General features: G+C 39.4%; 1 protein-coding gene across 10 annotated transcripts in view; it reads right to left on the reverse strand.

Annotated features, from left to right (window-relative positions):
• Nucleotides 1–23106, reverse strand: part of EPB41L4B (erythrocyte membrane protein band 4.1 like 4B) — a 186624-nt gene that overhangs the window by 147936 nt on the left and 15582 nt on the right. The window contains exon 2 of one of the 10 annotated variants that reach the window (XM_065052836.1): nt 3435–3572. The exons of 7 other annotated variants lie outside the window; for them this stretch is intronic. Coding sequence is in view for 1 of the 3 variants with exons in the window: in XM_065052832.1 (XP_064908904.1) it covers nt 16562–16588 (27 nt within the window). In the remaining 2 variants the exon portion in view is untranslated. Of the gene's footprint in view, nt 1–3434; nt 3573–13450; nt 14005–16561; nt 16615–23106 lie in introns of those variants that run through there. 2 more of the 10 variants (XM_065052832.1, XM_065052837.1) reach the window with 2 other exon arrangements.

Consider the following 23106-nt stretch of genomic DNA (forward strand, 5'->3'; position numbering starts at 1 on the left):
AACAAATGCCTTTTTTTCTATTAGATGGCACACACATTTTACCAAGTTTTACAAGATCTGTTTAAGGTCATGAATTTATCTTGTTGCCTGATCCTGCAGTGCCCAGTACCACCATCGCTTAACGGTGCCTGGTGGAACACCACTAACATGATCCAGATGCTTATACTACAAGCCTTGCACAGCTGTAAGACTTGAGATGAGACATTCTATGTAACTTTTGCCTAAACATGGTTATTGTAAGTTTAAGTGTCTTCTTAAGAAGAACTTTAATTACAGAATCAAATGTAAAAGCCAAATCTGGAGGCCTCAGAGGGGAAAAGTAGGTGGCATTAGAAAAATAAAGCAGACAAGATCTTTATGGACAATTTTATTAAAACTTATAAGAATTTTCCAAAACTAACAAAATTCATGCATGTGTAAATAATTGTACTGGAGAACAGATTGCAAGACAAGAATCAAGGTACAGGAGGGAAATTAATTGAGCAACCAGTTGGCAGAAGGCCCTGAATCAACAGCCCATACTCAAAGGATTGCCCAAGCAAACAGCTCCAGAAAACTGTGCAACCAACTCTGAAGTGCCAGTGCCTCAAATTAAAGAGAAAGGAAGTTACAGGCCTCACACAACCCACTACCCTGCTATGGCTTTCAAACACAAACTCACAAGTAACTCAGGTTTTGTGCTTCAGGTTCACAACACATGCCTACTATGGAATAGCCGGACTAAAAGATTATTATAAAAATGCTATCAGTTCCAGACAAAAGTAGCAGGTGTAGAGATACGGGATACTACCTGTGAAAGATAATAATTAAGCAGCAACTAAGATACGGGAATAATCAGTGGTATACTAGTAAAAATACAGAATTATTTCTTATTGAACATAGCATGCACAAGATTTGGACTATGCTGCTGCAGCAAGTCAACATTTATCCTTAAAAAGTAAACTCAGTCTTCTGGTATGAATACACATAGTCTTTACTAACTCTTGAAGCCATAGATAGGGATTACTAAACATACTCTATGAATTCACAAGCTCTCTACTGCTTTCAAGTTTCTTGCTTCCTATTATGATGAACCTGAATTGCCATCCAGCACTGACAGAGATAGCCCTTGTGACAAAGATACTGATTTAGTGAAATACAAGGAGCTTAAGACAAAACTGCTTCTGAGGAGTTCTCAACTCCCCCAAGTAGTCAAATGTGTGCATGAGTGCACATATGAAGATATCTACACACACTTAGGATCCCACTTTCTCAGCCAGGTTTCAGTCAAGCGTCTGATTCAACGCAATAAAACCTATAAGGACATTAAGTATTCCAACAACACCATTAGAATTCCATTACTAGGAGGAAATTTCTCATCATCATAAGGAAGACAAAAAAAATTATAACAATTCAATAAATAAGTAAACCCACCTACCCACACACACAAAAACGCACTGCCTAGTAGAACTCTGCTGAGACTCCAGTCCCTTGATAAAAAGGAAAGCCAGACTGCAAACTGGAAGCCAGAAAGATTACCATGCTCCCTGAGGACAAAGCCCAAAAGACTGCTGGTGCCAACGCTGAACAAAGCGTTCTTGTTCAAAGGGATGCAACTGTGTTTTTTTCTGTCTCTCTCCCTACACACTGGAAGTACATTAATTAACTCTAAAGCACGCTGCTAGAGGATGGTAAAGCATCTCCACTGAATTCAGAGTTGTTTCACAACTATACACACATGCTCTCAAACAAAATAAAAGAAAATAACGTAAAATTATCAAAGGACATGAGGCTCCAATATATCCTTTGTCTTGCAGATCCAGACAAAATAAGGATGGATGGATAGATAGTACAACCAACTCCCCAAAACCTTTAAGGGTAGAGATTCTCATGGTTCTTCTAAATGACCTGCTCCAGCGCTATGCTATCTTCCCAGTGGAGAAGTCTTTCACAATATCCCATGTGAACCTCCCAAGCTGAAAACAGGCATTTGTATTGTTACATCACCTGCCAGTACCAAGCCATGCTTGACTCCATCCTCTTTGTAACTACCCTTCAAATAGCTGCAGGCTGCTGTTGGATCACCCTGTAGCCTAATCTACATCAGACAAAGCCCACTCCCCTCAGCCTCTCCTTGCACGTCATAGAGACCACCCTGGTAATCATCCACTGAAAGATCTGCACTTTCTTACCATTTGTTTTAAACTAGTGGGCCCAAAAGGTGTGTTTCTGGTGGAGGCTCATCAGTGCCAAATACAGAAGAACAATAATTTCCCTTGATCTGCTGGCCACACTCCTAATATAGCACAGTACCAGATTTATTGACAATGACAGCATACTAATGGTTCATATTCAACTTAGTTTCAACCACAACCCGCAGTCCTTTTGAGCAAAGCTGCCACTCAGACCATGAGTTCCCAGAGTCTGTACTGATTCACGGTATTGTTAAGCCTCAGGTGCACAACTTCCCACTTTATGTTCAACTTCATGAAATCTGTGACGGCCCAGTCCTTAAGTCTTTCAAGATCTCTTGGGACTGACGCTTTGCCATACATCATACTGGCCACTCCCACTAATTTAGTGTCATTTTCAAATAATGTAATCATCCAAATCTCTAGGTATTGAAAAATACAGACTCCAGAATCAACCCTTGGCATACTGCACTCAGCCAGTTGCCAGTTGGATGTCAAGCTGTTGATAATGATCCAGCAGACTTTCAACCCATTAAGCAGACTGTTCATCCAGCCCATATTTGCCTCAATTTCTAAATGAGAATGTAGTTGCAGGCAGTGTTCAAAGCCTTAGTAAACTCAAGAAGTAAAATATTCTTCTGTCATTCATATAGCCAGCCTTTTTGCCACAGAAGAAAAAGAGATTGGGTATGCATACTCTTGTTAAATGCACTTTGACTTTAAGTATTAATTTATTGACCATATATTGGGAAATGGAACCCAAGTGGAGACAAGCCACAATCCTTCCAGGAACTGAAATGAGGCTGTCAAGCCTATAATTTTCAGTTTTTCCCAACTTTCTTGCAGATGGGTGTGGCATCAGCCTTCTATGATTTTTCACCTTGCAGTCACATTGCAAACTCTGTTTCCTCAGGTGAATTTAATCCAGCACCATGGATCTCAATATATCCAGTTGCTTCAAGTAGTCATTAACCTGTTGCTCCTTACTGTGTTCTGCCCATCTTTTTCCCAGTCTGTACCAGTACACACAAAGGTATGAGAACTGGCTCTCACCTGAAAAGACCAAGGCAAGAAAGGCATTGAATACACCCACCTTTCCCACACCATCTATCACTAGGGTTGTCTCCCTCACCCCATCAGTGGATCTGCATTCTCCTTGAACTTCCTTTTTCTACTAGCATACCTGTAGAAGCCCTTCTTGTTAATCTTCATTAGCTCTAAGCCTGGCTGGACTTTGGCCTTCGAGTTTTCCTCTTTAAATACCTGAGAGCAATGCTTTTATACTGCTCTTCTGTTGCTGGTCCATGTTTCCACTTCTTATATGCTCCTTTTCTGTGGATTTGTTCATCGAGAAAACTCTTGCTCAGTCAAGTGGGCTTTCTGCTCAAAGTCTTGATCTTCCTAGAAAATGAGATGGTCTGCTCTTGAGCTGTCCATGCATTTTCTTTAAAAATATTAAATTTTCTTTTTAAGCCCCTTATTGACTGCCTCCCCAGGTACTCTATTTAGCAAATCCTCAGATAAGCCAGAGTCCACAGACCTTATTTTACTGCTAAGCTTCCCAGACTTCTCCAAATCCTGAACTCAGTCATATCATGATCACTTAACTCAAGATCCACCAGTTTCTGCCATCCTTGTGGTAAAATAGGTCAAACAGAGCATTAGCCCTGGCTGCCAGGAATTCACCATCTAAACCTTCTAGGAACTTCCAGCATTGTCTGCCCTAAGTTTTGAGGCTCTCCCCGCAGCTGTCTGGATGGCTGAAAGCCTCTGGAAGGACAACAGGTATGAGACTTCTAGTTGTTTGCAGAAAACACTAATCACAACTTCCACCTTGTCAGGTAATCTGCAAAAACTCCCAAACAATATTGCTTGTGGTCCCTCCTCTCTGGTTCTGCCCCACAGACTCAACAAGCATTTTTCTGCTTTCATACTACAGCTCTATGCAGACAAAGAGCTAACTAAGAGTGCAGCTTTCCCTCTCTTTTCCTTCCAGTCCTTCCTAAAGAGCTTACACCTATCCATGACTGTGTTCCACCCATACATGCAACCTCACAACATTACAACCCTGCAACTCTACTGGATAAAACTTTAATTTTGGGAATACATTAAATTCTATGAAAAGAAAGACACAAACAGAAACCAATGGCAGAAAGTACTTGTGCCTTTTAAAAAGGATTGACCTATAACATCCAGATATTCAACTGTAAGTGTTCTGAAAATGCTCATTTTGTTAGTAAATTTTAATTTAAAAAAATACATTTTCAATTTCTCCACTGTTTGTTTCTGTCTACAAGTACTTCAAGGCAGGAAACAGTCACCATAGGTTTGTTTTACAAACAAGTATGGGAAAAGTAATTTCATTAAGAAGCTTTTGACTCTTGCATTCACTGAATAGATGTTTCAGATCGACCCAATAATTCACAGCTCTTGAGACACTTCAAAAGGGCTGTGGAGGCTGGAGAAGATTCCAGTGACTAGGGAAAACCAAGCACTGCATGCATCTTCTGAAAGGGTAAAAACACAATCTGAAGAACTACGGGTTGGTCAGCCTTGCTTCAATCAGAGTGAAAATATGAAACACTTCCTCTTGGAAAATACAAGAGGGCACACAAAGATGACGAGGAAAAACCCTAGCATGGATTACCAAGGGTAAATCATGTTTGATCAACCTAATTAGCTGCTATGGCAAAAAGACTAGATCTGTGGATGAGAAAAGAGCAGCCAATGTTGCTTATTTTGACTATACAGCTTTCAGCATCTGTCACTGACAGCATCCTTGAATCCAAGTTGGTATAGTACGGTCTAGATTAACTACCAAATGGATGAAATACTGGTTGGATATCAGGCTCAAAAGCCAATAGTTATCAGTTCATACTCTACCTAGAGGCCAGTTACAAGTTGTAACACATCCTCATTGAGTTCTTGGAAGACACTGAACTAGGGAGTGAATACTCAAGGGAAGTGCTGCCATTCAAAGCAACCTAGACAGGCTGGCAGAATCACTGAATGGTTGGGGTTGGAAGGGACCTCTGGAAATCAGGTAGTCCAACCCACCTGCTAAAGCAGGTTCACCCAGAGCAGATCACATAGGAATGTGTCCAGGCAGATCTTGAATGTCTCCAGAGGAGACTCCACCACCTCTTTGGGCAGCCTGTTCCAGTGCTCTGGCACCCTCAAAGTAATTAAGTTTTTCCTCATATTCAGATGGAACCCCCTACAGTCTGCTCATTGCCCATCATCCTATCATTGGGCACCACTGAAAAGAGTCTGATCTCATCCTCTTGACACCCACCTTTGAGATATTTATAAACATTGATAAGATTATCTCTTGACCTTCTCTTCTCCAGGGTGAACAGACCCAGCTCGTTCAGTCTCTCTTCATAAGAAAGGTGCTCTAGGCCCCTCATCATCTTTGTAGCCATCCACTGGACTCCCTCCAGTAGTTCCTTATAGGAATAGAATAGGCCAGTAAGAACTACATGAAATTCAAACATAAACAAATACCAAGTTCTGCACCTGGGACAGGCTAACTCCCTGCGGTGGTACATGCTGGTGAGCAGCCCTGCTGAAAGGACCCGAGGCTCCCATCAGACAGCAAGCTGAACACAAACCAGAGGCACACCCCAGTGATGCTGAAGGCCAACAAGCACTGGTCTGTATCAACAGGAGCACAGCAGGTAGATTGAGGGAACTCATGATTTGATCTTTTGAGGTCCCTTCCAATCCCAAACATACTGTGATACTGTGATGATCCCTCTTTACTCAATGCTGGTTGGAACACATCTGGGAGACAGCATCTGGTTTTGGCACAAGTGCAAGAATAATGCTGATAAATAGAGAAGGTACTGTGAAGGGCCACTGATCATGAGGGGGCTGCAGCACTTTCCCTGTGATGAAAGGCTGAAGGAACAGGGTTTGTTTAGCCCAGAGAAAAGAAGGATTTGGGAAACAGAAGAGCAATTTGCCAACACCTAAGCAGAAGTAACTGCAAATACAGAAACTTTGCTGAAGTGCATGGTAAGAGAACAAGATGTAAACTGAAATAAGAAAGATTCCAACTAGATATACTAAGAAACTTCACACTAGGCTTCCCAGAGAAGCTGTAGAATCTCAGTCCTTTTAAGTTTTCAAGATAGGACAAAGCCTTCAGTCTGAATTAAAACGGAATTTAAACCAGTTTTTTGTTTGAACTCTGGTTTGAGTAAGAGTTTGGACTATCATTCAAATCCATATGACTTTGAACTGGAAGCATTCAGAAAGGCCTCCAACAACAAGAATATTTTCTAGTTATACTAAGCATTTTCCTGTTAAAGTTCCTCTGAAGAAGGAAGTTTTGTACCCCTTTATATACCACATTTTTTCTTCCACTAAAGAAATCCAATTGGTTTCATAACTTCAGGATCTTACCATTGAGTAGCTTACAAAGTATCACCTTATGACATTTTGTTATGGCCCCTGAACTTACATTACACCAAAGACAAATCTGAATTCAAAGAGGGAAGGAAAACACTTCTCCCCATCAAGACAGTTCAAAGTTGTTCTGTGACAAAAAAGGTCAGAATGAGTATCTGTATCTACTGATAAAGGAGGGATTTGAAATTATTTCCAATATTTTAAAAACACTTCTGTATTGGAAAGTAGAGCAACAATAGTCAGTATGTTGCAACATGAGACACAGGAGAACACACACCACAGCATCGCCCCACCCCAAAAGAGAAGGGAGCAGTTTTTCAATTCCTGATCCTTTTTTGATAAGAGTAGAAAGGCTAATAAAAATACTGCACTAGCCAGCAGTCAACAGAACAATGCTTAATATATGCTCAGAGATCTCTGCAGTAGATGGCATTTTCTGGTGGAAAGAAATGGCATTTTCTGCAGAAGGTTGGAATAACTAATTTCAAAATAAAAATGAGCAAATGGTGAGGTGTCTGATGATTCGAAGACACTACATGAAGCATCTGCTTTACTGCCTCTATAATTGTGTCCAGAAGGGGCCAAGCTGGGAATCTTTCATCTCTATTATAGATGGAGAGATCCACATTCAATTATACCTCACCAACATGAGCCTAAAAAATGCCTGCTGTCTTGCTTCTTCCAGAGATGCAGAGTGCTGCAGGACTTTGCATCTGCACAGCCTCGCTGTCAAGCAGAGGGAACAGTCCATGGGTGCCTGAACAGCTTAGAAATCAGCAGTTAGAAAGAAGCTTTGCACTGTGAATGCCAACCAACCTTCCATCTGCCATTTTTTAAAAGTTCCTACTATTAAAAATAGTCTTTTTTTTTTTTTCCGCTTTATCAGCTTAAGACACCAGATGATGAAAGCTACTTCCATAATCAGTTCTTCTATGAGAAAACTTACCACCGAAGTGGAAAACAGCAACATTCAATAAATCCTCATAATAACACAGTGGCACTTCAGTGAGATAAATAGAAAGGGAAAAATCCCTCAAATATTAAATGGTCTACTCCGAAAAGGCAGTTTCAGTAAGCCCTTCCACTGTACTGGACCGTATTACTTGACTCATTACTAACAAGCAAATCCACATTAAAAAGGAACATAGAAAAACAAAACAAACAAAACCCAAACAAAAAAACACCCACCCAAATTCTGATATACAAATAATGTACCATGTTCCGTTAGAATAAAGGTCCCAGACAAATATTTTTAAAATTTATTTATTCTCAATGTATCTTAGGGTGGAGCTGATTTATCTAGGAAATGTTATAACAAATAGTATAAAGACAACAGCATTTAAAAGCTAGAAGGCTATTAATACACAGTTTCTTCCATCCTACTACTTAAATAAAAAGCCAAAACTCTTCAGTGCTACTTTCTCCAGCTTGTGGCCTTTATCAGAATAGGACAAGACTGCCCTCTTTCCATAGTTAGAATGGATTATTTCTGCAAATTCTCAGTACTTCAGCTTCTCTTCACAGAGAAGTATGCAACATGTCACTTCCCTCCCTTCACGCCTGCAAACAAAAGCAACTATTTCCACAAGACACATTACTTCCAAGGTTTTCACAGGGATCCAAGCCTCCCACTTAAGAGTCCAAAGGACCACAGTGCAGAAGATATAACTGAGGGGAGGATCAAGATGGATGTTAACCTCAATCTTAAAGCCTGTTCTTTTCCAACCAAGCAATTAACCCGAAGGTTGAAAGGAACGCTACGGGTGAAGTATAGTCCAATCTTAGTAGGTTCCCAACATAAATTTTCCCTAAATAATCTCATAAACAAGTTAGAGAAACATGATCTAAAATACAACATTGTGGGGACTTATCTGGTTGATCAACTGTACTCGGAAGACAGCAGCTAAATGACCACCAGAAGGCCATTTTAAGTTATTTCCTGGATCTCATTCTTTCTAACAGTTTAATTAGTGTTTCGGATGACAGACTGGGTATGCTTTTAAACATCTATAGACGGCATCGAGGCAGGCTGTAGCTCAAACAACTTAGGCAAAAATGTCCAAAATAAACAATTCTGTAGCAAGATTATTTTTTTAAGATTACATTATTAATTCAAAGTGGCACTAGTAAGTATCAACCAAAAGAGGTTTACACACACACAAAAATAAATTAAAACAATCCACCAAATATAAAATACTATATGAAGGAGATAAATTAATGAAGCAGTACAGAAGGGGAGAATTGGGTGCTCACAGTGGACTAAGAACTACTCATGACCAATACTAGACTGCTGCCCGAAGAAGCAAGTCCCATTTCTAGAGGGAGCGCTATCCTAGACAACCACTGTGGTCTGGAATGCAATTACAGTTCCTTAGTGATAAAAAACAAATTACAGCTGGAATTCCATACTCAGTGTGGGGCTCCATGCTGTTGACAGGTAACAAGAAAGCACTTGAGGGAACTGCAAGGATAATGGTTTTAGCAAACATGGCTTATGAGGAGCAAGTAACATGTTGGATGTTTGCCTCAAAAATGCAAAAGGCTATTCTGCCTCCTAAGAACCCACAGGCCAGACACAACAATCTAAACCGATACTCCTTCAATACATAGAAGTGTGTTATGTAGCGGACAGCAATCAACGATGTTCTGGAATTAACAGGAAAGTTTTAACTTGCAGCTGGGATGATTTGGATTAGAACAAAGTTTTAATTGGCAGAATACTGAAACAAAGGAACAAGACATCTAAGGATGTTGTGGGATCTCTTGCCTTTGATGACTTGCAAGAGCAAGATTGACAAATAGTCCAGAGAGACTTCATTCCATTCCAGTATCATGGGTAAATGAAGACCATAACTTGCATTTCTGCAGTTCAAAATGCCTTTCAAGTCCCTGGTATCTTCAGAGTTTGTTCTTTATTTTAACAAATGCTCATGTCAGGAACAGAATCAGAATGGTTGATGTTGGGAAGGACTTCTGGAGATCATCTGGTCCAACTCCTCTGCTCAAGTAGGGCCACCCAGAGCAGGTTGTCCAAGAAGATGTCCAGAGAGATTTTTAGTATCTCCAAGGACAGAGACTCCATGAAGTCTCTGAACAACTTGTTACAGTGCTTGGTCACCCTTACAGTTAAAAAGCTTTCTTTGATGTTCAGAAGGAACCTCCTGTGTTTCAGTTTATGGCTACTACCTCCAGCCCTGTAACTGGGCACCACTGAAAAGAGCCTGGCTCCATCTTCTTTGCACCTTTTCTTCAAGTATTTATGCACAACGATAAGACCCCTCCCAAGCCTTCCCTTCTCCAGGCAAAACACCCCCAGTTCTCTCAGCCTTTCCTATGACAGATGCTCCAGTCCCTTAATCAACTTAGCAGCCGTTCACTCAACTCTCTCCAGTTACTCTGTACGTCTCTCATATTGGCCAGCTCAGAACTGGTTTCAGCACTCCAGATGCGACCTTACCAGTGCTGAGAAGAAGGGAAGGATCCCCCTCACTCCAGCTGCTGGCAACACTCCTCCTCATGCAGCCCAGGATGCCATTTGCTTTCTTTGCAAGCAAGGGCACATTGCTGGCTTATGTTCCACTTGGTGTCCACCAGGACCCCGAGGTCATTTTCTGTCAAGCTGCCTGCCAGCCCATCAGCCTCCAGCATGTACCCGTGCCTGGGGCTGTTCCTCCTCAGGTGCAGGACCTGGCACTTCCCTTTGCTAAGGGACACGAACAGGAATGTAAGACTTCCTACCAAATAACCAAAGGACAAGCCAGTGTATGGCTCCTAAGAAAGATAAAAGATTAAACGGTTTCTACAATCTGTCTCCCTACCACTGCTGTGAGAAGAATTTGAGAGAGGGGACACATACTCTTTCCTTTCTTTACTGGAAGAGTAAGGAGTCACGAACTGCAAAGATGGTCCTGACAGATTGGTTCAAACCACCAAAGTCTCATCCACACATACATGAGAACGGACAACGCCCCACAGCACTTAGGCATATTTTAAAAGGATAAGACTGAAACACTTTTTTCTTATTGTTTAGTCCTCTTTTTAATTTCTATTTCATATATTTTTTGTCATCCTTTTTAGTAGCTTAGCTTTAAGGTAAATAGCAGAACTTTCCTTCTAAAAGTTATATTATTCTTTTCAAGATTGACTTGAGCAATCTGTTTCCCAGCTGTCTTATACTTTATCTATTCCATTTTCTTCTGTATTTTTCATCTTCTAGCAAATCCTTCCTCTGTTCTCTGCATCATTTCAACAACTCTTAATACTCCTCTTCAGAGCTATAACTCCTTACAGATCACATTTGCCTTGCTACAACTTACACTCCAAGATCTTGTCAAGCCTGTTCTTCAAGATGCACACACCTTCAAGCTAACTGAAATATATTTAAATGAAGTCTGAAATTACTACTTGATAAACAGCACTGCACTTGTACAGTGTCTCAGATGTGACTCATCTTTACCAGGGAGCTAATACATATATGCATGCCAAGATCAAATACAGCAAAACAAATGCCATCAAGATGAAAAAGAAACACACGTATGCTGAGGTTGGTATTTACAAGGCAGCCCAAAGAAGCATGTGCCCAACTGAAATGAAGTGAAATTTGGGCATGCACCACCACCCTCCAAGGCACATAAACCAGCTACACTTCAGCTTCAAATGAAGAACAAATTTAAATAACTAAATAAATAAATAAATAAAATCAAGGCAACAACCTATAGAAATAACTATAACTCAGCGCTGGCAGGCAGTCTGATTTTGCTATTGTTTCAATCCCTTATTTTTCCAATTTGTTAAACAGTTGCCTGTAAAGTTTTAAGACGTAGACAATGTAGAGCACAGGCAGAGGTCTATAGTGCTTTCCATTAAGCCTGCGCAAAGTTCTAATTATTTCATTGGGAACACAGTTTATAGAAAGCTGCATTTGTTCCCAATATTATTGCTAGTAATAGTGTTCTTTATTCTGGGTCACTGCATATCTGTCTGCTCCCAAGCACAGAAGCAAATCCTCAGTTATCACTCCACTGTTTCAACACCCAAAACTCAGATGCAGAAATTCAGGTTTGTAATGGTTCTTTCTATATTAGTTTCTGCTGTGTATTACACTCTGCTACAAGCAAGCTATGACTGGTAGAAGCCTGCTTTATTCCAGGTTATTTAATAGCACTGAGTTTTTATTTCCTCCAACATATGAGGAACTTTTCTTGATAATACACATCAGATAATTCTGGAATGTGGGTTCAGCTTTCACCTGAAACACTGCTGCTTTATTACAAGCAGTCAGGCCAGTTTCTACATACTCAAAATGCTCTAATTTACTGAAACTTCTAACTTCTCTGCTATCTGGGATATTAGCACCTTTACTGGCAGAGAAGTATTCCACACAATTCAGGTTTATTTTGAGGAAAAATATATTTATCTGTGCTAGCTATGTCACCATTCCTATGGCTCTAATTGTCTTAGTAATTCATTTTCATTCATAAAAGCTACAAAAAATATTAAACTGTTTTCATTTTTTAAAATGCTATTAGCTTTCAAGAAAAAAAAATTACTGCATTCAGAAAAATCAAACCAACATGTAAATATTTATGTGGAACAAGATTAAAGGTCCTTTATTCTAAGAGTGTAACTCCTAAACATCTAAGAGTAAGTACATCAAGAAATTCATCCAAATTAATTTTCTTCAAAATTACATTAAAAAAAATAAATAAATAAATAAAAGGCCACCCTCCTGTCGTGTGTGTCGTTTAGGAGCAGAAAAAGCAAACAATAAGGAATCCAAACAGGTGTCATTAGTAAGAACTGTAGCGTAAATGTCCTTTTCAAATTGCACACACACAAGAACAAACAACATTCCAGCCCCATTCAAGTTTAAATTAAGATTCAGAATACCTAGGGGCTGGTATGAAAGCATCCATTAATTCAGCCTTTTTTGAGGGGAGGAGGGGGGAAGAAACAATCTCTCATTTATTTAAACAGCCATTCTAAGAAAACGGATTATATTTCTAAGGAAATGTTAGTTCTTCCATCTTTTCATTCAGCAACTACATGACACGTCACACATACCTATATTACATAACAGATCAAAAAAATAAACACTTTTTTGGATGCTTTCAGCAAAGTTATATTTATACGGTGAGAGATTAAAAAGAGATGGAAGAGCACAAACGCAAAGCAAACCGGCTGGAGATTTGTCAGAGTACAACAGAAGTAGATCCCCACTAGAAATCTGGACCTTAGCTTGAAACATAGAATCACAGAATGTCCTGAGTTGGAACGGACTCTCAAAGATTGAGCCCAACTCCTGTCCCTGCATAACAAAACCTGCCCTGTGAGTACACGTGCAGGTTCAGAAACCTCATCTCATTATCACAAACAAGCATGGTACCTGCACAGATTATAAAATATCTTGCCAAAAGCCATTTGTGGTGACCAAACAAGTTTATAAAGCTATCTGCAACTGATGCATCGATTTTGTGTGGATAGTGCTGTGATTTTTTTTTTCTCCGTATACAAACATTTAGCCATGAAATTAAATTAAGTCTAGAGCACAATTAGCATAAAAGTCATTATGTGTTTCTGTTACATTCTGGATGGCTAATTATCATACAATAGATTACATTATGACATGAGAAGGCATATACCAAAGGTTAGAATTGCAAAATTTAGCTGCAGTTTCTGCAGGAGATAGGAGAAGGCAGGCAGGAGATAAGGGAATCGAACCCTCATTTTGATTTCAATGCCCAGCAACATTCCCCTGTTCTGAACCTGTGCTCAACTCAGCAGCCTCTATGCTCTCACTCACTCCTGGAAAAGCAGAATACGGTGCCACGTTGTACCCAGGAAAAAAAGCTCTTCACCATTACCTTTCTTCAGTGTCTGGGTCTCTATGAAGAAATCACATCTCTGCAGATTCCACACCTCCCAGGCATCTCAGACTTTTCAGGCAGTATCCAGCTGGTGTTGTCCATGGAGACTGCTCACCTATGCAGAGCACAGACTCTGGGACTTCTCCATCACCCCAGATGTGTGTAGCTTCTATATAAAGGTAGCTTAATCTCTGCTGTCCCACTAATGCCTCATCTCAGCACCAACCATGCTGAAGAAACAGGGGCAGAGGAGGAATGCAAGCCAAGTAAGACTCACACAGGGTCTGAACAACCACTGGTTGGTTGTGTAAGATCTGTTCCCCCCCATTCTGTCTACTTTCATCCCACTTGTGGCAACAAATAGTAAATTTCAAAGTCTGCAAGATAAGAATCAGTTGAGTCTCAGCTACCTTTAGCCACCCAAATAAGAACAAAAGAACTTGGCTTCTGTTGAGTTATTTTGGGGAAAGGAACATCCAGGATGAAGCAACAGCCCTGCAGACATCCAATACACAAACACTTTTTCATGCATACAGATGCTGCCAGGGCCCCTTTTTGAAGTGGAAAAGAGCACCTCTGTTAGCTAGTAGTCTCCTTGGACAAAACAGGAACAAAGTCCTCATTTGCTCATGCTTTTGCTTGCCAACAAAACTAATGGACCTGTAGATCTCCCATGTGTGGAAGTGACTTGGGGAAAAATGAGTGCAACTAACATTCTGGTTTAACTGAAATAAACCCAACATGCTAAGCAACTGGAAAGTGGAGGAAGAGGAGGTAGAAGGATCACAGCAGCACTTTAATCCAAGTTAAGTAAAGCAGAAAGCAGCTTACTTAGCTCTTCAGACTGAATTTATTTCAGGGAGTAAGCTTCAATAATGAGCAACTGAAAACTGCTGAAGACACGGGAACTGGAGCTACCATAAAACATCCCTCCTAGAAACGTTTAAATTGTGACATTGTAAGGGATTAGCTCAAGTAAAAACACCTACTTTTATCAGTTATGTAATCTCACAAAAGTTTTCTATTGCATGGTGAACCAGTCTTGGTCTACTCTCTTAACCAACTGGTTTCCAAATAAGATAGTGAACCTGAGGGACATCCAAATGCTGTTGACTGCTAGACTTGAACTGACTCTCCATTTTCTCAAATCCCTAGCCTTCAAACCATACTTTAAAAGAAGTAGGCATCAAGAAGACTGAGAAAACAAAGGCAGCCCGAAGCTTGACACCTGCTTCAGAGCACAAAACATTGATATTTTCTGTATAAAGAGATCTACACTGAATCTGAACTATGGAAGAGAAGTTCATCATGGTTGGCTGCATATCACCTGCCAAGATAGTCTTCCAGATCTGTGTTTGTTCTGGGCAGGTGAAAGGCCTATTGAGATATCACTGTTTGCACTGCATGCTTGCCTCCTGACAAGGGTGGAGCACTGGAATAAGCAGGTCTCAGCTTGTTGGCACCACAATAAACTCAGAAATACTTATCTTACTCTGGTTCTGTCCAGAAATATTAGTTTTGTTTTCCTGAGTTAAAAAATATAGTGCTGTGGACTCCAGCAGCTCCCTGGGACCAAGAACTAGAATGAAAGAGGACCTGAAATATGGTTTCAAGCAGGGGAATGCAAGACCATATAGGCTACATACATGATGCTACTGAATGAAAAGAGCAATCTCAGTATACCCAAATCCACATCATCAAAAAAATGATCCATTGCAGGTAAAAGTACCCAGGCACAAAATACTACAATTCACTGAAATTACACACATAGCAGTCCTAAGACCACTCGTATTTAGTATCAAGAATAACAGTATGCAACCAGATCAGCTTGCTTAGATCCCTTAATTAAGGGGACATACTACAGCTTTTCCTTAAGTGTCTTCCCCCTTTCTTGCTTCCCACCTCCTTACCTCACACCCTTTGGGAAAACAACATCATAATGCAACAAGTAAACATCCTTCCAGCATCACAAGCAGCTATCTTCTGTTTTCAGTATAAATGAACACTGGCCTTATACTCATTTCTAAGACCCACTTACAATACAGCTGGATCAGTTCTTTCCTAGTTCATTTGCATTCAACAAAGGCTTCACCATCAATTCGAATGACAAATTGCTCCAGCAACCACACATACGCATGGCTTCCTCAAGCCTGGCATTTTTAGGTTTAATAGATACTTTTAAATTGCTGATGTTTCAATTACTATGTAACAATACATACATGTTGATTACTTTGGAAGACCTGTGAAAAGTAGACAAGCATTCAACTTCAATACATAAATATTGCAGCCAAGTAGGATGTTTTAGCTATTGAATAGAGTTCATATTGTTGATTTGTTTCATCTTTGATGCATTTTCCTGGCAAAAAGCTTCTAACAACATGAACTAAAAGAACATAATCCCTTAAACATCCGGAATAAAACCAACTCTGTTGACCTGAATCTGTTCCCATCAACTTACTTTATTTGAAGATTGGCACTCATGCTAAATGGACAATATAAATAATAGCATTTAATGACTGGTGTTTGCTGTATAGGCTGCCTCTTCCAAATCATTCTAGGAGAACTGTATTTGTTAAAGTAATGAACTTATTCAGATATTGCTCCCTACTAAATATGTTCCTCTTTGCTCATTTTGGGCTACCAGAATCCTTCATTTCATAAGAAAGATGGCACAGTCATCCCAGTTTACCAACAAAATAGCATCATAATCGGTATTTGATCCTTTCAATTGTACAAGGTGCTTGTGAACACCTTTATTACTAAGCATCACAACTACTGCAGGAGGGAGGGTGTAGAAAGGAGAATCAGGGTTGGAGTATGTTATAGATGCGTACCTTGCCTGTATTTGTTATCAGCACAGTGTAACATTCAGTGTGATCAGTTAGGAGGCAGGAGCCCTGCTCCATTCTATGACACTGGCAGAAGTGCACTGAGGTGATGACTATCAACAAAGCGAGCTTGTGATCTGGAGTCACTGAAGGTGAGCACATGCTGCAGCAGCCACCAGAGTCACGTTCTTACCGCCTTTGCCCTTCCTCTCACTTTTACTGCTCTTCTATTCATGTGACATTTTAAATTAACACAAGGTTCCCAACCTTTACACCATACCTTCCACAGCAGAGGCTGTCGTCTCATTAGCTTCCAGAAACCTTATGACAACCCTGATTTAAAAAAAAAAAAAAATTAGCATAAAATTTTTAAGAAAAAAAAAAATCCAATACTAGAAAAATGCATGCATGACAGTTCAACCTCTGGCTGTCTATAACAGAATCTCTGCAACAAAGGCAAGCAGAAAATATTTGACCATAGGAGATGATTATACTAATGACAGCAGTCAAGTCTTCCCCTATCAAAGAATTTTTTTCTTTCAGGAATTCAAGTCTGACTTTGACTACAAATCTTTTCTTTCTTCCTCCACTTCTCCCCTCAAACTAAAAAAGTACATCCTCTACACTGGAAGAACAAAGGCAATGTATTTTTTTTTGTCTTTTTCTAAATAAACCTGGCATTTATCTTTACAAGTTCAGATTTGCTTTTACGTCAAAGACAGTTTTCCCAACACTGTACTAAGAACTGGTGCCAGTTTATTTATCTACTGATTTAGAATTAAGTTTTTATCACTCTGTAGATCTTTAAGTCCCAGAGCTGTATTTGGAGTTTCCTTTGCCCAAAGCAAATACAGAAAACACCAACATACAATTAAGACAGAAAGTCAGGAAACGGTCATTAAAAATTCATGTGAGAAGTACAACGGTTTCAGGAAGAGAATGTAAAATAAATAAATAAATAAATGAAGTGTCCTGAGTTTCGTTTCTCATCACAGCCCATCCTCAAATGAGTCATGGTAACTCAAAACAGAGATTAGATAGTCACAAAGCATACATAATGAAGTCTTATTAGAACAACAGCTTTGCTTTAGTATTATTAGAGTAAAACCACCAAGTTACTGCATTTTGTAAGCATAAGATCAATGAGGCACGCAGTAGATTTTATTCAAATTTACCAAGTGCTTATGTATTTTAAAAAAACCCTTGCCCAACTCACATCATCTCACATTTGCACTGATTGCGTTTGTAAACTCTTTCAAATTCTTAAGGATAAGGAAAAACAAACACTTGACAATCTCAGGTTGATTTTTTTTTTTCTAAAAGTGTGCAGCAAATTGAAGACATGTTATTTTTTGTCAATACTGCTGCATGAGTATGCAAATTCAACGTGTTAAAAAGAAGAATGACTATGATGAGTTGCATAGTTTGTAACATTTTCTTACTATTATAAACAAATTATGATAAATTACACATGCTTCCAGCACAGTTAATGCAATCTCTGCCTTTAATACAAAAATATAAGAGTTTATCTTTGTTTAGAAAAATGCACTTCAAACAGATTGCTATAAGCTGTTCGGTTTCTAATTTCAGTATTTTGTCAGTAATCTTTTCATGTGTTAATGCTTAACATTCCATGTAACTAAATCCAAATATCACTAAGGTTATAAAAACCAGTTTAACCCACCTTTTGACTTTTTTTTTCTTTTTTACTGATCCTAAAGACAAGGTCTTGTTCACTAGAAGGCCTAAGCAGAACAGCTTGTCAAATGTTTTTCCTCAGGTTAAACAAGCTCTGCATGCCGAGGTACCAAACTTCAGAGCATCATAATGCCTCCACAACTTGATTGTTTTGGTAATACTTTATTTGCCAAGTCTCCATAGAAGCCCATTTAAAACATCTCATCTAATCAAAAGAAATACAACAGTCCTACTTCGCTTAAAGTGTAGTGTAAAATTACATTAGCAGTCTCAGGTTGGCAGCATCATTCTCCTGTCTTGTTCTTAAAGGATGTTTTATAGATGACAGTCTTAGGGTATGCCTTCCACAGAAACAAAATTTGCTCCACAGGTTTGGTTTTTGAAGGAGACAGATTCCTCAAAAACAAGATCCCAGATAAAGTTCAGACAACATGCAGCTAACACTGCATCCACACACTGTCACCTCATATCAAAACCACAATTCATATCATAAGTTTCAAGTTTTAGCCTTGAAACATTTGTAACAAAAGATGAAGTTCAACACAAAGCACCAAGAGAAAAGAGTATGCTTTTGGGGATGGGAGAAGGTAACTAAGTACTGTTCGACTGACTCAGCCACCACAGTACTTATGCAAGTATACATTCTGTCCACAAGGCTGGAAAACAATGCTGCTGCAAGCTTGGCATACCAGAACAGAGAGTATTTCAAATTCAGAGAATGAGACAAAAAGCACACAGAACCGGTGCGAGAAAGACAATCACTGGGGAAGACACGTTAGCTCTGCTAGACCCATTTTAAGACAAAAATCCAGCTACAGCACCAGTCACATTAATGCACAGTCATGAATATATTGGCCAAAGCAGCTGAATCTGATGGGAAAGGGTTATCACAGTAAAATAGCTGTCTCCTGTGTCAGCAGCATGAAATTTGGAGAAGGCTGCAGCGATCAGTTGGCAGATTCTTAGAGATTTACATATCAAAAGAGTGGAGCTTGCTTGTCTTTTAAATACTGCTAAGGAACACAGGGAAGAAGAACGAACTAGAGGTTACACTAAGAAAAATAAAACCCGGTAGGTAATAGCCCTTCCCCATCCTTATCAATGAGAAATAAATAAATAGCCACAAACAAACAAAAACACCCAAAAAATCCAACAAAACAATGACAAACTACTAATCACAAACACCCCCCCCAAAACAAACACCACACCTAAAAAAGTGTTGGGCCAGCCTGAAAAGCAGCTCCATTTAAATGGTATCTTTAAGAAAAGACATGATCTGAATTCCTTCTCTTGAGCATATTAAGTTCCGTTCAATCTGTTACCTACACAGAAAGCCACTAAGAATTCAGGTTACACATGCCATGCTGATAGCAAATTTAAGACTCAGATAGTAGCCAAAATCTTGATCATTAACTTACTGTGACAACATACTAAAAGAACAAACAAAATTAAGAAAAAGGTCTAGGTTGAATGAGATATCAGGTTGAATTTGAAGGACAATCAGCTTAGAGACAGAAGGAGATGAGGAATAGAAGAAAGGAAGAGATTGTTCCTCCTCTCCTCCAATTCCTAAATGTAAGATTCAGTTAACAACATTCAACTCCACGGCACTACAGGAATGTCACTTTCCAGACCAAGACTACCCTTGAAAAAGCATGTAAAGATAGTAAATTAAAATATTAGAAGCAGCACCAACTACCATTTTATACACTGTAGCTAGTTACCCAATGCACGAAGTACTTACTATAAACCTTTTACACTTGGGGCCTCGCACACCCAACTAAAGGCATCAGAGTATCATATTTAAAGCTTTCCTTTTATTTCTAGAGGGAAGGACATTAGCTACAGGGTTTTAGCAACCCCTAGGGCCAATGCAGTTCTACCAAAAAGTACACTGAGATTTAGTTTAGTTCTCTACCTTAAACCCGTTGTTATAATAAACCACATACAAGCTTATATACATATACACGAACAAAGTTATAAACACACAAATAGCACAAGGGACTGATTTGTCATCCCTGTCACAACTGCAGACAGCCCTCATGCTACTAGTTTATCTGAACTGCACACTCTGAACCCAGCAGTTAGAGTGAAACCAATTTGAGAGAAGTTTGCCAATTTATAAGCACACACCTACTTTCTGGAAACTGGTAAAGTTGTAAACAAAGTACATTAAAGCAATTTAGATAATGCACAAGATAGAAGCATTGCATTTAGACTTTGCCTATTTTGATTTCTTTTGCACTGACAGAGTGAACTAGTAATTTGTGTGTTTAGACAAGTCATAAACTTCTACAAATTCCGATGAGGACTTTGTTTCCTCCCCCTCCAAAAATCAGCAGAAATGTTTAATAAAAATCTCAAAGCAATCAGAGGGCTTAACTTCATTAATTTGGAATTGCCTCCCCAACCCCCACCCCTCCACTTTGTGAACCTAAAGTGCTCAGGTTGGGAGAACATAAAACCAAATTTTATCCACCAATTTGAAAAGCTCATGACAAATGTTTGGTTACCTGTGATTACAAGTGTGTAAAAAGTCACTAATACATACTTAGAATATCTAGAACCTATCTAGATTAGTTGTAATACAGATAGAATAATATTTTAGTAAGTTATCAGCTTTGTCGGTGCTTCAGCACTACTGTTGACCAAATTCTTCATGACCAGCTTCATGTAAAAAGCTCTGAGTTTTTAATTTAGGTTTACTGGGTGTTCCACAAGGAAAACCCATCTTTTCCACCCTACAAGGTTATCACAAGACAGTCACTTCAATACAATAAAGAATGTCAAAGCAAAAGGAACTTTGTACTGTAACACTGCAATAGCTTTAGTCAACTTCCAGTATTTGTGTAAGGTGAAATTCTGCTTCTAGAACAAAGTCCAGATAAAAAAAAAGCACTACAGCTAAACCAATTTCCTCAATCGCATGCTCATCAGGAGGCTTTGAATCTACAGACTATGTCTTATGTTTTTGTAGTTTATCAGTCCAATGAAGACCCCATTTCTCTTGCAGACAGTGTTTCAGATCCCATTTTGTCCAGTATAAATTCAAAATTTGCTCCTGAAGTACATCTGTGGCAGTTTCCAGGGGCTCCCCAGACAAAAATCCCTACAGAGGAATCCTGAGGATGCAGAAAGAGCAGTCCAGAGTCATACCAAGAAGCCTGACAGAACAAGCAACTGCTGCTCCCAGCTCCTCAGAGGACTACAACAGTGCTCGACTCCTGTGGCATCCGTCACACTACAGGCACAGAACTGCTGACCTAATCCAGCAAGCTCATGGGAACACAAGAGCAAAGGATCTGGCAACTCTTTGCTGGTGAAGCACACTGCAGGAGTAGACGCTTCTGTATTAAGATGAAGGCCCAAACTGGCAATCTTCCTGCAGCTGCTGAAGAGCTGAGTGCTCTCTGCATAGCGTGTGCTCCCGTGACTCTGCTAGAGATCACCATCTCCTCCACAACACAGAACATACACTTTTACCTCAGTCACTGCAGTGCCATATCTTATAGTTTAAACTCATATCTGGTTATTCAACAGACAGGCTAAGATACAGGAACACACACATTCCTCTGCTAGTTTAGTCACATAGCAAGACAGCTGAAGGCAATAATGTCTTGAGCAACCTCCAGTAATCTTTCTGCATAAGTTTACCAAAGCCTCAAGTCTTTCTGTTCAGAAGGGGATTACAGACATTGTCACCTTACTATCTAGACAGTAAAACACCTCCAAAAGGTGCTTTGGGAGCATCACAAGAGGCGCAGCAAATGCCCAACGCTTAAAAAATAATAAGAAAAAAAATAATCAAGTTTAAAATTGGAAAGCTTCACCCATGAACCAGCACCTCTCAGCCCTCAGTCAGTATGCATTCATCCTCCAGCTCCCCAAAACAGGGAGGCAAGGTGATCTCCCTCACCCTCGAGTTGCAGCACAACTCCCCGAATGCACAGGTACTCTGTTTTCCCAAGCATTTTGAAAACTGGATTTGTTTCACAAGCCATCAGAACAGCACAACTAGTTGGTCATGAGAAAGTAAATCCCAAAGCAAAACTTTGTTTCCTTGGTTTCCTCCTTAAAAAAAGTATGTTTATTCAAATGTTTAAAATAGTTGTCATTCTAGTTGAAACCCGTCTTTCTAATGTATCTTGTGGATTTGGAGCTAACAGAATATTTTCCACTGGAACTTTTTCAGCATGATTCAGAACTGTCCATTTGTGCTTTCAAGACATAAATAATCTCCCACCTGCTTCTTAAAAAGTGTTGGTTTAGATCATGTTCTTAAACGAAGTTTCTATCCATAAATGTGATCATTTAATTGTTAAACTTTGTAAGGTTAATTTGGAAAACGCAACATGAAGTTAAACTCATCCACATTTCAGTTTCCAAGTGAGAGACTAAACTAAAAATAATTGAGAAATTAGAAACTTCAGTTTGTATTTCTTACCTTTCCATTTTAGTCACAATCGAGAATTACTGAACTTTTACTAGCAGCAAGACTCATTTCTGGAATATCTACAAATAAAGATATACAATTAAACTGGGACCACTTGAATTTTATGGATCAATGACAGATCAGGAATCCAAGCTCTGCTCAATGAAATGTCATTTTCCTTCAACAGCATAGTCATCTTTCACCTCACCTGAAGCCAGCCTCAAAGTGGTAAGGAGTGTAGAAGTACTCCATTACAAGATTATCTGCATCAAAGAATGAGCACCAGAAGATCTTTTTGGCCTTGGTTCTATTTCAAACTCCACAGATGGAACACAGAAGAAGGTGACCTTCTCTAAAATTCCTAGAATCTTTCTAATTTCAGTATCAGCTTTGTTTAGGTTCCAAAAATAAAAATTAGAGATGGCTGGGTCAAGTCAGCAAAAAATTAAATAATAGCAGCATAATTTGTACAACTCATGATGGTTTCAAGAAAATGAAGTTTCATAAAACAAGTCTTTTCCTCCATACGACTGCACACTTATTTGATAGGAGCAATAAGGAACCTTAGAATATGTTTCTGTATCATGTCTCTTTGACATGGATGAGCTCTCGCATATCGAGCTTGAGTTACTTGCCATGACTTCTATCACTAAACCACACCACTGCAGCAACTGAGCATTTCTTGTCCTGTTCAT

The sequence above is a fragment of the Columba livia genome, chromosome 2 (genome assembly GCF_036013475.1).
Source record: "Columba livia isolate bColLiv1 breed racing homer chromosome 2, bColLiv1.pat.W.v2, whole genome shotgun sequence".
Lineage (NCBI taxonomy): Eukaryota > Metazoa > Chordata > Aves > Columbiformes > Columbidae > Columba > Columba livia.